Consider the following 15,393-nt stretch of genomic DNA (forward strand, 5'->3'; position numbering starts at 1 on the left):
TTAATGGAGACACTTCAAGATATGTACTTTTGTTACCATTTCTATTTTCATCTGTGCTCACTATTACTTGTGAATGAAATAAATTTGATAATGATAAACATTATATTAATGTGTCTTTTTGTCAAATATCAGGTTCTTTGAAATTGACCTTTGAAATCTTACCCTAAGACAATCTGCCACCGTGTCTTATTATACATTACTGTTATACTTCCTTCTGCCATAATTTTGCTATGATTGTCACTCTAATTCACCTAATTTTTACACAGTACACAATGGAATTCATCAGTGGAGACACAAGCAAGAAAACATTTACCATGAGAACATTGAAGAGAGGAGACACATGCTGGACAAAGTGATGGACAGTGGCAAGGTTGATGATGGGCAGATAGAAGATGATCATCGCACAGATGTGTGAAACACAAGTATTGAGGGCCTTGAGCTGTTCCTTTTGGGATGCAATTCCCAGCACAGACTTGAGGAGCAAGATGCAAGACACAACAATCAACATGAAGTCTACCATAACACAAAGTGCTGCAAGATATCCGTAGATGACATCAATTTGGTTGTCAGAGCAGGCCAAATTCATGACATCATGATGGAGACAGTAGCAATAAAATAATTGGCTTTTCTTGCAATATTTCAGCTTTCTCAAAGTGAAGGGGAAGAAAAGAAACAGGAGGAAGCTTTTGAAAAATAACACCATTCTTATTTGGGCAACTCTGACAGTAGTAAGAATGGAGCTACATTGTAGAGGTTTGTGGATGGCTAGAAGTGGTCAAATGACATGATTAGGAGCACTGAGGACTCAAGTACTATGAATCCATGGATGGAGAATTCCAGGGCAAAGCAGGTATTGGCAGAAATTTCTGGAGCATTGAATAAGAAGATCTTCAACATGGAAGGCAGAGAAAATAAGGACAAGCCCAAGTCACACTGGGCTAACTTGGATAGGAAATAGTACATGGGCTCATGCAAGGAGGGCTCTGTCTTGATAACAAAAATGATAGCACAGTTTCCCAGAAGAGAAACACTATACACACTGCAGATGGGTATAGAGATCCAGATGTGTGCAGATTCCAGGCCTGGCATCCCAACCAAGAAGACGGTGGTGACTTCAATATGTGATGTGTTGCTAATGAACATGATGCACTGAGGACTCTGCAATGAAAGAGAGAGATGCTGAGTTGCCAAATATAAATATCCGAAAATTTCACAGGAGAAAATAAATCAATTTTTTAAAAGTTTCTGGCTTTATTCAGCTCTTTTGACAGAGCAAAGTATTTATGTGGCTATCTTACAAACCACATTACGCTAGAATTTTCAAGTATTATAGCTTGAAAAAGTTACTTCTGGCCATGCTTTTCCTTAGAGAAACTATTTTTATTTTACACTCAAATATATGTCTGAATTCATTTTTCCTGTAAAGTTTTAGCTACCTGCAGTCAGTCATCCTTAAGTCCTACTGTCTTGCTTTCATACCTTACATATGATATTGGGTAGAATATAATGATTTCTAGACTGACATTAAATAAAAACAAAATAATTTAGACCCAGTTTCTTTCTAACTTTTGGAAATCCCACAAATGTATGGTTTCCTCAAAAACAAACTCATTAGTTCTACACCCTACAGTTTGAAAATTGACTATATAAACATCCTACAACAACTTTCACTATTTTAAAATGATTTATATAATAGTAAGGGTAGTTACAGCAGAGATTACTGACAGATTATGTCTTATTTTCTCCCAGCCTGGAATCTGTAACCACTTGTGCAGTGTTGACAGGAGAATAATAACCTGAAGTGGATAGTATCACAACTAAGGAGAATTTGAATTCTGCTGAAGACTAATTCTTTGAAAAGTAAATTGTCCATTCATATAGTCACTGAAAGAAACAATTTTCCTAGAAATATGACTTTTGGAACTGTTTTTCTGCTCAGTATGAAGTTCTATGTGGTTGATTGCCAAAAAAAGAAAAGAAAAAGAAAAAGAAAAGAAAAGTAACATAACAGTCAAACAGATAATGATATCTGAGTACTTAGCAGGCAGTATATATTTTGGAGAGCACTTTCCAGACTGGCTGGAGGATTCAGCATAAAATACCAGAAGTGATTGGGTTTGTCTGCCACCAAAGGTTTCTGCTGAACTTTTTTCTCCTCCAATCACCTGCTACAGGGACAGTAAACTCTCTGGGGATTGCAGCCAGGTTGGATCTGTCCTGGGAATAAAAATAAACATGTACTGATATTACATATCCACAGAGACAGTTAATACTAAGGACATGAAATGTCTACATATTGAATTAGGGACTGTTTTGGTTAGAGAGAGGTCCTTAATAACCAGGTATGGAAGAGATGTGGTAAATGCTATGGGAAATCTCTGGCACTTCTGGTGGGTGTTTGGTTCAGATATTACTCCTCTGCCCTGGAAAGTCAGTGCACATATGCTATGAGTTGAGTCTGTGCATTTTTAAAAGTGGTAAAAAACAAACACCTTATGACACATATTTTTAGCCTAGACTTTGCTCCTCAAGCCTGGATTTATCTTTCCAGATACATCATAAACTAAATATCCCTCTAAACCAACTCGTTCAAATTAGATTCCATTTTTTTCCTTCTGAAATCTGTTTCTTCTTAGGGCCACTTCATAATAACGATTTTTGGCTTAATAGTTCACAAGCCAAAAATCTGAATGCTTTAATCTCTTTTCCCACACATTGTACATTTAAATTGCTCTACTTACTGAGACTCATTTATTACTAGATGATGATTTTGAATCCTTTAATATTTTGAGTGATAATAAGTATTATAATTACCTTCATTTTACTGATGAAGAAACGTGTTTCTAAAAGAGGTCAAATAATCTTCCAAGATCATATAGGGATTGTATGGTAGAGGTAAGATAGGAATTCAGATCTGTCAGATTCCTAATAACTAAACATATGTTATGCAGTCAGGAAGGTCCATCAATACCTGGGAAGGTACAAACTGAATGATTGCCTGGAATTTAGTTATTTTCAGCATTCTAAACTGCCTACTAGTTTATTCTTGGAAATAATGTCATTAATCTTACAATTCAAAATTTTGGGGACAAGAAAATAATGCAAATAATAGAGATATTAAGGAAAAGTTTCTTGAGGAGAAAACAAACATGTCCTCATCTTCATTTATAAATAATCTTGTAAAAGAGTTAGTATTAAGTAGACCAAGGAGAGGAAGCATAACAGTTTTACAAAAACTCTCCATCATAAAAATTATTTAAACTTTATTATGATTACTTTTAGATTGCTAATGGCTATCATTTGCATTTCCCTTTGATCGTAGAGTCAATTATTCCTTCCTATTTACTCTTGCTTTCTCTCTGAGGTTTATACAGGTTCTTCTCCTTAAAGAAATAGCTGAGTCACCTTGGTTCATTTCAATTATTTATTGCTATGGTGGTGTTATATGCCCTTTGGCTCAATGGTCAACTTTGGAGACTAAATTTATTTGTTCCATAGCGATATAAAGTAAGCTACACAGGGCAAGTAGCACATTTATTTTGTTAATATTGATATGTCCAGTCACTAGCACTGTGGAAGGAATATGGCCCCTCTGTTAATATTTATTGAATGAATGGATTGATTGCATTTTTAAACTGGCACCATAAGATATATACTATTTTTACTTTTATTATTAGTCTCATTTTGCTGTTTGCTATAGAATAAAATAACAAATTTTAGTAATTGTAGCATCTGCTTATGAATGTTTACATTAATATAATATGGTATCTATTTTTACATATGTTCAACTTACATATTAGATATTGAAAAATTTTACATACAATCCATAAACATTTTTGCATATAAAGTATATTTAAAATATATATTATAAATATAAAGAAATGAATTAGCCATAAAATATAATTATTAATATTTTCTCAAATAGATTTGAAGTGTTTTTCCTGTAATAGAAATTAAAAGAGTAAGTTGATGTTTTCTTTGAGTCCCATACCCCAAATGATAATGAAGATATGGCATATAAAATGGTTGAGATACAGCTAAAAGCAGTGCCTCTACAGATAATTTTTTAAGTCAATTTATTAAGAAAGAAGAATAGGTGAACATCTAAAGATATAACTTCCATTTCAGGATGATAGTGAAGAAAAATAAATTAAGTCAAAAATACAAAGAAAGGAATAACAACGGTAAGATCAGGAATCAATAAAACATATATCTGACATAAATAAAGAAAATCAACAAAGCAGAAATCTGGTCCTGTAAAATTCTGAGAATTTTATTTAAAAAAAATCCACATTAATTAAAAATAAAAACAGAAAACACAAAACATATTAATATTGAAAACAAGGAATATCACTAAAGATCTCACCAACAATTTAAAAGATACTAAGTCTTAGGACTAAGACCTGAGTTCTGGGAATCCAGGTCTGGTTTTAGCAAGCCCCCACTGTAACTACTGGTGTCAGGGACTGCCTAACCCCCAATAAATCCACTGCCTCCACAGTAACTGCTGATACCAGTGACTGCCTGTGTCCTTCAAATATATCTTCATCTGCTGGCAAGATCTGTGTCCTTCAAAGGTATTGTGGCCTGCCAGCAGAAATTTAATAACTTCTGTGTTTTAGTAAGCTTCTCTGTTCTCAGAGCCAACTCCCCCAAAACCATATACTGAGTCCCTTCAACTTCCTCCTCCCTAATCTCCTTAAAAAACCTCTGCTTTTCTTTTGTTGGCTACTGACACCTTCCTGTCTTCCTGCCTTCCTGGTCTCAGCCCGATTGTGCAGCTGGCCAAATAAATCTTTTAGACACATGGCCTGTTCTCCTGTCGTTTCTCCTCTCACTCTCACTCTCATTGAACCTAACATTAAGTACACATGATAAACAACTTTTTTTCTTTTTATAGTAAAGTGGATAACTTAGGTGAAATGGACAAATTCTTTGAAAGGCACTAACTAGTCTACATAAAATAATAAGAAAGAGAGAAGCTGAATAGTTCTTTATTGTCAACAAAATTTAATACACAATTTTAAAAAACATCAAAGTAAACTTCATGTCAGGAGGCCAAATTTATTATTTATCTTAAACATTTAACAACAAAAAATATCAATATTATAGTACTCTGTTAAAGAATAAAACACTTCTTCATTAGTTTCATGTCTTGATGCCTAACCAGACAATTACATTGTCGAGGAACAGTAAACAATGTTTAATATACCATGTGAATGTAGATACAAATATGTTAAAAATATCAAGTAGAGTACAGTGATGTATAAAAAATATAATGTCATGACAAAGTAGAGTTTATCATAGGATACACATTTTTCATAACTCATAAATATACTTCCCAGTGGCACAGAGGAAAAACTACATGGCTGCTTTAATAGATAAAATATATTTTCATCAAAAAACTTCTGAGTAAATTATAAATGGAGGGTACTACCTTAAATTGACAGATTTCATATATATATATCGTCGGCCCGTCGTCGGCAGCCGTCCGTCTCGAGAGACGATGGTGTAGCTTCTTAAGAGTCTATCTGCACCGCCGAGAATGGCTGTGCAGTCCGACTCGGGAGTGACACGGTATCTGTCTCCTCCCGTGTTGAATCGACATCTTGCGATGACACTGGAGTGTCCTCTCCAGTGAAGCTGAAGCTACAGAGCCTGGGCAGGGTGATATGGAGGGTCTGCTGTTGCCCATGCTACAGACCCCCCCTCTCTTCGCAGCTGAAGGGCCCAAGGGAAAGACGGAGTCAATACAGCTTGGGTTCAGGTGCGCCGCAGGAGTTGCCGGTGTTGACTACAACGTCGAACCGCCTTAGGGACTCCGGCTCCGGATTTTCTGTCGGGGTTTACTCCCTTAGCCTTTCCCCTGAAGAGGTATGCCGCAAGGCAGCGGAGGTTTTTTGGAGTCAGAGTTTTCCTTCTCTGATGTGCCCTGACTGGAAGATCGAACCAGCGACACTTAGCTCGCAGGCCGACGCTCAATCCACTGAGCCAAACCAGCCAGGGGTATATATATATCGTCGGCCGCCGTCCGTCTCGAGAGACGATGGTGTAGCTTCTTAAGAGTCTATCTGCACCGCCGAGAATGGCTGTGCAGTCCGACTCGGGAGTGACACGGTATCTGTCTCCTCCCGTGTTGAATCGACATCTTGCGATGTCGCTGGAGTGTCCTCTCCAGTGAAGCTGAAGCTACAGAGCCTGGGCAGGGTGATATGGAGGGTCTGCTGTTGCCCATGCAGCAGACCCCCCCTCTCTTCGCAGCTGAAGGATCCAAGGGAAAGACGGAGTCAATACAGCTTGGCTTCAGGTGCGCCGCAGGAGTTGCCGGTGTTGACTACAACGTCAAACCGCCTTAGGGACTCCGGCTCCGGATTTTCTGTCGGGGTTTACTCCCCTAGCCTTTCCCCTGAAGAGGTATGCTGCAAGGCAGCAGAGGGTATATATATATATATATATAATATATATATATATATACATATTATATATATATGTTATAGCTAGCATTGTAAGAATGAAAAGATGTTGGACATTTTTTCTCACTGACAAGTAAAGTTCAGGGTGTTCCCATAATACTTCTATTCAAAATTGTACTAGATATCTAATACAGTGTAATATAGAAAAAAAAGTATAAAAATTTGAAAGGATAAAGTTAAAATGTTTATGTATGAATGGTATGGTTGTTTACATAGAAATTTATACAATATAAAGAATTAGTGAATTTAGAAAAATGTAAGCCAGACAAAAGATAAAAAAAACTGAATTCCTACATACTTGAAAAAGCAGTATAAATTTAGAATACCATTTATATCAATCAAGATGTTTAATCAGGAACATCAAAAAATGCAAACATAAACATAAAATACTGTTAAGATATCAAAACTGAAAATTTTTAAAGATTGCAGAAAATTTCAAAAGACCTATAGATCACGTTCATTGATTAGAGAACTCTATTGTTAAGGTAACAATTCTTCCCAAAGGAGCATTACTGACAGCACGATTTTACTCAAATCCTAGTAGGTTTTGTGGAAATTGACAAGTTGATTGTATAGTTTATGTGAAAATGCAAAAGGCCTAAAATAGGCAAGACAAGAAAACCATTCGACTACACCATTAAGTCTTATGACTACCTCTAAAGCCACATTTACTCAGCAGTGTGGAATTGACATAATGTTGGAGGAGGTAATTAAAGCATCATGACCTCCAGTTGACCACAAGCTATACCCAGGCAATCAGAAACTCCTTACCCCCTCCTCTGTCCTTAAAATGTATATTCTGCCCACCATTCCCACAGTGGGACTCATTTTCAAGGAGGTACCCTTGAGTGAGCAATGTATTATTGAGACCATCAGGACAGTATGCGTGACTGGACCTAGTTAAGATCTCTATATAAACTTTTAAGATTCTACCCATGGACATGAACAGGGTGGGGATTGACTATGGGAGGAAGGACAGGGCAGGGGAGAGCAATGGGGGAAAAATTGGGACTAAAGTAACTGAAAAATTTTTATAAAGTAAAAAAAGATTCTTGCAAGCAGGTGCAGAGATATATTGGTCTTGTGGCTATGCAAGACAAAAGAGGTATGTTCGCTTGCTTTTTAAACCTGCCTGACAGCCTCCGTTCCCACGCTGTCCCACCTCCCCCTGCCTGCTTGCAGCTGCCTGTGAGTTTCCCATGATAGTGGGGTGGATCAACCAGAGCTCCAATTGGCCTTGATCAGCCCCCAGACTCACAGCTGCGAGATAAACTGAATTCAATAGTGCCTTCTTTAAAATAAAACAGCCCCCTCCTTCCCTAGGATCCCGGAGTCGGGCCATTCTGGCACGGCTTCCTCCCCACTTGTTAATTCCCTCAATAAATTTCTTTTCTTCTGCTCGCTGCCTCTTAATGGTTCTCTGAGTGACTCTGTTCTTACACTGCCACCTTACCATTGTGGAGTGGTCTGCCTCTTTCTTCTCTTGCTCCTCATCATTTATATAAAGGGCCCAGTTCCCAGTTTTCCCAGGAAATTCCCCAAGGTTGCAAACCAATACAGAATAGACAAAAAGACAATGACAAAATTCAATAGGGAAAAAAACGTCTTTTCAATAAATGGAGCAATTTATAAATAAAAAGTAAATTAATTCACATTGAGCTTTATCATAAATTAATTTCATTTGGATCATATACCTAAGTATTACATTTAAAGGAAAAATATGTAGAAGAAAATTATACCATATTCATGACATTGGATAACCAAGGATGTAAAAAGACTAACCCTGAGATAATGATAATTAGTCATTTATAATTAATTAAAAGAAAGAATTTCTATTTATTGAAACACACTTTAAAGAAAATGAAAAGATAATCCATCTGTTGGGAATAAATATTCTCATTTTACATATCCAACAAAAGAAATATAAAGAACTCCTACAAATTAGTAAGTAAAGTAATATTTTAAAAATGGACAAGGTACCCAAACTGGCACTGTCTAATTTGCATTTGGGAAAATGAAAATTAACATCACAATGTCATACTGTAGCATAACTACTAGAACTGCCACAAGCACACACCTCTCTCAGAATATCTATAGAAACTGTATTTGTAACAGTCAAAATTTGAAACAACTTCAATATCAATAGAATGATTAAAATAATTTTATATTCTGATTTAATTGGCTTGTGATGTTACCTTATTACCCAGACATTTAAAACCTCCTCAAGTAATTCAACTACCTTGCCAAGATTGAGAAGAGGGCTTTCCATGGCCATGGTAGAGATGCTATCAGATAAAATGATATGTATCTATGTACCTGCCTGTCTTCTTAAACATAGCATTCTGAAGATGATTTACTATTTCATGATAATTTTCATCACCTACTAAGTACATTGGTTCCTAATTCATGTTGTAACAGCATGAAGTATGTGTTTTCTAAGAAGTCCCAATAAGATTCCTACATGCCACTATGTGGGATGATTTATTATGTATCCTTTAATAATTACTTCTAATCATGTTTTAATATTATTTCTCACTGATGTCATTGTCTTTGGAAGTCCTAGTAAACAACTACTGTTTTTGTTTCTTTTCCTTTTTAAAATTTGTTTTGATTTGTTTCTTCTTTCCAAGTACCACTTTTCCAACACTTCTAGGAAGAAAAAGTCATCCTTTTATTTATTATAGTCACAGTGATTTTAGTAGTGCCATAACCCAGTTATGTTAATCACATTGAATATATATCCATTGGTATATTGACCAGTTCTGTATTTATTTTTATGCCCTTTCTCTAAATTTCTAAGTAGAGCTTATAGTGAAAGTCCACTCTCTTCTCTTAGTTGAGGTGTAAGAAGTATCCACATTACCTACCTATTCTTCCAACTTACAACTATTTACCACACCGCATTGGTTGTACCATTCAGAACACTAACAGAAATAAAGAAGAGAGATGAAGAGAGTGAGTTGGTGGTGTTAACAACATCTCATAGAACTTGATAATAGTTCTAAGTTCCTGAAACTTTTGCTTCACATCTGTGAACTACTGTAATGTTCTACCTAAGAATGTTATGCTTCCTTAATGTAATATGATTTGGTTTACTGTCATTAGCAATGGAGTGTCTATTGTACTAATATTGACTTTCTAATTTTTATTATGCATTATATTTATTTCTCCAAAATTTGCTAGGATTGTTATGCTTTTAGCAAACATACAATAAACAACTTACATGTTCCAGACAATTTGCTTGACACTGACAGAGAAGTTAAAATACTCTATTTTGATCACCTACATATTGATGTAGGATATAGAAAATTAAGAAATAATACTGTTGCCTTGGCTGGTGTGGCTCAGCAGATTGAGTGCCTCCCTGAGAACCAAAGGGTCACTAGATTGATTCTCACTCAGAGCACATGTCTGTGTTGTGGGCCAGGTCCCCAGTTGGTGGCACGTGAGAGGCAACTACACTTTGATGTTTCACTCTCTTTCTCCTTCTCTTCCCCTCTCTCTAAAAATAAATAAACAAAATATTTTTAAAAAGAAATAATACTGTTATATAGGCCTAAAACTGGCATAAGAGAGGATGTTATACAGACTTGGATAAGAAGCAGCTTGCCCAATATGCATACCAAAGAAGGAAATTCATTAAATATATTACAGACAATTTAAAATATAAATGAATGAAATATTTGCTTATCTATGGTTCCTACCATTAACACATGTTTCACAGTACTAGGACAAAAATATTTTTATTTGAATTACAAATGAAATGTACTCAAAAGCACATACACATTTCCATCAACACCCACACATATAAGCAAGCTAGGTTTTGGGGAGATGCTGATACTGTATGTGTGTGTATCTGTGTGTGATTAATCTTGCAGTTCATTTCAATCACTGCTGATATCTGATTTAATTAGAGCCACATTTGCTTTTTCCTAAGTAACCATGTTAATTTGGGGTTTTTAAAGAATAATACATTGAAAATTATTTATTTTTTATTTTTATTTTTTTTTATTTTTGGTTTTTTCAATTATGAAAATTATTTAATCAAATTAAGACACTGCTTCCATGGTTGTGGTTGATAAAATCATATAGCTGATTGTGTGAAGAGGTGAAGGAGAGAAAGAGGGTGAGAAACACAGTTATCAGCATATGATAACCCCAAGCCATCTAGTATGTTTTTGCTGTTAAGTTAAATTGATAATTTCAAATTTGATGAGGCTGCTGAGTATATACTGTATATATCCATGTCAATTTCTATTACTTTATTGGAATTCCTTGATTCCTATTTTTGTTCAAAATTTGTCAAGTGAACTGGGCATTTGTTGCAGCTGAAATTTCCCATTAAATTTACTTGTCATATAATTTCCCAGGATCTGATTTTTAATCGGTTGATTCTTCACAGAGTACACAATGGAATTCATTAGTGGGGGAACCAGAAGGAAAGTATCAGCTATGATCACCCTGATAACTGGTCAAACATTTTTGGCAAAGCAAGAAAGAGCAGCCAACATGATAACAGGTTTATAGAAGATGAGCACAGCACAAATGTGGGGGATGTAGGTGTCCAGTACCTTAAAGTGACATTTGAATGGGGTGATGTCCAATACAATTTTCAAGATCAGCATGTAAGACAGAAATGCACACCAAGTCTAACATAGCTGTTAGAGCCACAAACAGGCCATAGATGAAATTGACCCTGTTGTCAGAACAGGCCAGCTTCATGACATCCTGGTAGAGGCAGTAGGAGTGAGATAGAAGGCTTTTATTACAGAATTTCAATCTCTTTAAAATAAAGGAATTAGTGAGTAACGATAAGATACTTTTATGAGAGGGGACCCTCAAAAATGCCAAAATTATCTTCTGGAGGATGGGCTCCTTATATCAGAGACTTTCCCTGCTAAGTGAATGTTTTAGGAACCACCTGTATCAGTCAGTGTACCAGCTGGTGTTGTTGTGAGAGGCTGCATTCAGCTTCAGTAAATTTTTTTGAAGACTTTCAATGAGTTTGCCCATTTCACGGTGGGTGATTTACAAGCATAGCTGCCCCCTTCTTTCTGACCAAAAATGACATGACCGCCATGCATCACCCTCCCTATTCACCCAATCTCACCCCTACCAATTTGTTGTTGTTGTTGTTGTTGTTGTTGTTTCCCTGGATGAAAAAGTCCTCAAAGGGAAATGTTTTGCCATTTGGAAAGGTGAAACAAAAATGACAGAAGCACTGAAAGGCATCAAAGTCAACAAGTTCAAAAACTGTTTTGAGCAGTGGAAAGAACATCTCAGTAGGTGTATTGTATCAAATGGAGAGTACTTCTAAGGTGACTGAAGTTTAAATATGTAAGAATACACAATTTTTGTAAATAAATTCTGTTTTTTTCCCCATCCCCACCCCATACAGCAAATACAAGGTCAATTTTAATGACTGTCACTGATCAACATGGAGGTGTATTTCAGGGTTCCTGGGCAAGCACTTAGTCCACTCAGCCACCCTGGCCCCAATTTGGAGGTGTATTTCAGAGGGTTGTGGATGGCTATAAAGCAATCCATGGACATGATAAGAACTGATGATTCCATAGCTGAGAATCCGTGAATGAAAACTCTTGTGCAAAGAAAGCATCAGGAGAAATTCTAGTGGAATTGAACAAGAATATTCTGAGCATGGTTGGAATCGAGAAAGTGGACAATCTGAGGTTAGAAAAGACCAACATGGAGAGAAAATAGAATGTAGACTCATGCAGAGAGATCTCTGTTTTTATGAAAAAAAGGATGCTGCAGTTCTCCAGGATGGCAATGAGGTGCATGGGAATGGCAAATGGGGATGAAGACCCAAATGTGAGCATGTTCCATCTCTGGGATCCCAATGAGGAAGAAGGTAAAGATTTCTACTTCACTGGTGTTTAAGACTAACCTTGCAGGAGTATGATAGAATCAGGATATGGGTCCCAGAAGAGCCTTTCTGCAATGGCATACATAGATTAGGTCAAATGTATATGCTTTAATCATCTGACATGAAAAGTAGTCTATGGATTGGAGAACCCTGAAAGGCAGTAGTGGTTTGGAGGGTTTTTTTGTAATCCTAATGTTTGTCTTATCTATAGCTAGAAGAAATTAGGTGCAATTTTGTGAAGTATGTACATTAGTCTGTCTCTATATGGTTAGATTATATTTATTTAAGGCAATTAGATGTGGAAGCATCTCAATTTGGTGCCAGTGGGCTTGAGCTGAAGGACCTACTTGCTATTAAATATATGCTGTGAAAATACACAGGTAAATACACAGAAGCTATCTTTAACTCATTTATATGACATCATAAAATGAAATATTACTTAGCCATAAAAATGAAAAATGAAGTACTGACCCATGCTACCTCAGTATGCTAAGTAAAAGAAATCATCCACAAAATATCACATATTTTAATATTTCATTCATATGCAAATCCAAAACAGAAATCTATTGAGCCAGAAAGTATATTATTGGTGCCTTAGGACTAGGTGAGGGATATGGGGAGGAGGTGATAGCTAAAGAGTATGAGATTTCTTTTTGAGATAATAAAAACTGATTGATAGTTACATGTATCTATTAATATATTTAAAAACACTCATGTGTTTTAAATAAGTGATGTATGGTATGTAAATTATATCCCAGAAAGATGTTAAAATTTTTAAAAAATAAAGCAGTACTTAGCAAACTAAGATCCTAAAAATATATATCTTTTTAAGTAAAGAAAAGGAAAAGCATATACCAAAATAATATTAATCAAAAAAAAACTAGACCATCTGTATTGATTTCAGAAAATACCTACATTAAAATGAAAGATATTATGAAGGATAAAGAAGAGCATTACAGTTTGATGAAGGGATTTCTAAGAAGACATAGAAATCTTAATATCTACATAATTAACAACATAACATTAAAATACCTGGGGTAAAGCTGATAGCATAATCAGTGAAAACAGACAAATTTATTATGATATTTGGAGACTTTAACATATCTCTTTCAGTAACTGACAGATTAAAAGCAGATCAAAATGGGTGTAATGTAGGTCTCAGAAGTGTCTACCTACTCAGAATATAAAAGTCTTCATAAATTTCTAAACACAGAATCCCCATGGTTTCTGGATCATTTGAGAACCACTCAAATCAGTTCAATTATTTGGGCCAAGCTGTCTTCCTTTTATGATTCTGAAAGTGTGCTGAACTTCCCTTCATAGAAGTCTTTCCTCCTGGAAACATTTTTCTCTCCTAAACAGAAGATTTAAAAAATGCATTAAAAATACCTTCATATTTAGGTCAATTTGTTGGGAAATATTGTTTTTCTTGACTACAGAGTCTATATTAAACTCAGAGTCATCTTAAAATATAAATCTTCTTTAGGACTTGAGGATCTTTACAAGGTATAATGAATAACTTTACTAGATTGTTGATTTGATGACTCTTAGTTCCACAAACGTTAATTTTTTATTATTAAAAGGAAAGCCGGAGTTCTTCTAAGAATGGCCTAACCTGGGTTTAATGACCATATTCTTTAGTACATCCACATGAATGTAAAACAAAACCATGCCTTTATTCTCTATACCAAAAAGATAGGATTTACTGTTATTAATGCTTGTATCTAGTTTCTTAATGAAAAAATATTATTGGTGATATTTAAATCCAAATTTCTACACTAGTATGATGTATTCTCATAAATATAAAAGGAGAGGGAGGAAAGTTGTATTTTAGAGTTCCTCTTACCTAAACTTTCTGTTGTTTGAATTTCTTGAGGATTCTGTCACGAATCTGCTTGGTTTTAACACTGTAGACAATGGGGTTCATGAGGGGTGGAACCAGCAAGTAGACATTGGCCATGAGCACGTGGACAATTGAGGAAGCATTCTGCCCATAGCGACGGATCATAGATAGCCCAATCATCGGTGTATAGAAGGTAAGGACAGCACAGATATGGGAGATGCAGGTATTAAGGGCTTTCACCCTCTCTGTTTTGGAGGCTATACTCAGCACTGTGCCAAGGATGAGGATATAGGAGAGGAGGAGAAGCACTGAATCAAGTCCTATTGAGCAGATGACCACAATGAGGCCATAGATGCTGCTGACTCGATGGCTGGATACAGTTGTCTTTATGAGGTCCTGGTGCAGGCAGAAGGGGTAGGAGAGAATATTGACAGGCCGATATTGAAGCCTCTTTAGGAGAAAGGAAGCCGGAAAGACCAGAGTTGAAGCCCTTCCAACAATTGCCAACCCAATCCCAATGATTACACCATTGGTTAGAATGGCTGCATAGCGCAGGGGCTCTCGGATGGCTACAAAACGGTCAAAGGCCATGGCTAACAGCACAGCTCACTCAATAACTGAGAAAACATGAATGAAATACATCTGGACCAGACAAGCATTGAAGGAGATCTCCCGAGCATGGAACCAGAAGACACTGAACATGGTAGGCAAGGTTGTAGAGGATAGGCCCAGGTCAGTAAGTGCCAACATTGACAGAAAGTAGTACATTGGTTGGTGGAGGGAAGACTCAGTTCTGATGATAAATAGGATAGTAATATTTCCTGCAACTGAGGTGGCATAAATTAAGAAGATGGGGAGGGAAATCAAACCATATCTGCTTTCAAGGCCTGAGAAGCCTGTCAAAAGGAAGCAAGGGTGTAAAGCAGAGCTATTGAAGACAGACATTGTGCAAATGGAGACACTTTCAGTCTAGGAAGGGAGACAAGAAAATAGAACAATTAGGGTAAAAGTCAATATTGCAGAAAGAAGCTCTGATGCACATTGCTCTGTGTTTACTCTTTCAATCACTCTTCTGCTCATTATATATAAATTACTAGCTACACATATTATTTTACCAATTAATTAATTATTTCCTCATTACACATTTATTGAGAACATATTTTATAAAAGAAAATTAGGTAGTGTTAAAA

General features: G+C 36.1%; 2 protein-coding genes and 1 pseudogene across 2 annotated transcripts; all 3 read right to left on the minus strand.

The window, feature by feature from the left end:
- Positions 1 to 202: 202 nt before the first annotated feature.
- On the minus strand, positions 203 to 1,143 carry LOC150018356 (olfactory receptor 51A4-like). Its single transcript, XM_090267735.1, is given in 2 exon segments — positions 203 to 768; positions 771 to 1,143. Coding segments are annotated over 2 exon segments (939 nt in total).
- Positions 1,144 to 10,765: 9,622 nt separating this feature from the next.
- LOC150018357 (olfactory receptor 51A7-like) lies at positions 10,766 to 14,031 on the minus strand (annotated as a pseudogene).
- Positions 14,032 to 14,206: 175 nt separating this feature from the next.
- Positions 14,207 to 15,148, minus strand: LOC150018358 (olfactory receptor 51G2-like). Its single transcript, XM_090267736.1, is given in 1 exon segment — positions 14,207 to 15,148. A coding segment is annotated over 1 exon segment (942 nt).
- Positions 15,149 to 15,393: the final 245 nt, after the last annotated feature.

The sequence above is a fragment of the Furipterus horrens genome, unplaced genomic scaffold (assembly GCF_987537825.1).
Source record: "Furipterus horrens unplaced genomic scaffold, mFurHor1.1.pri manual_scaffold_2, whole genome shotgun sequence".
NCBI classification, from domain to species: Eukaryota; Metazoa; Chordata; class Mammalia; order Chiroptera; family Furipteridae; genus Furipterus; species Furipterus horrens.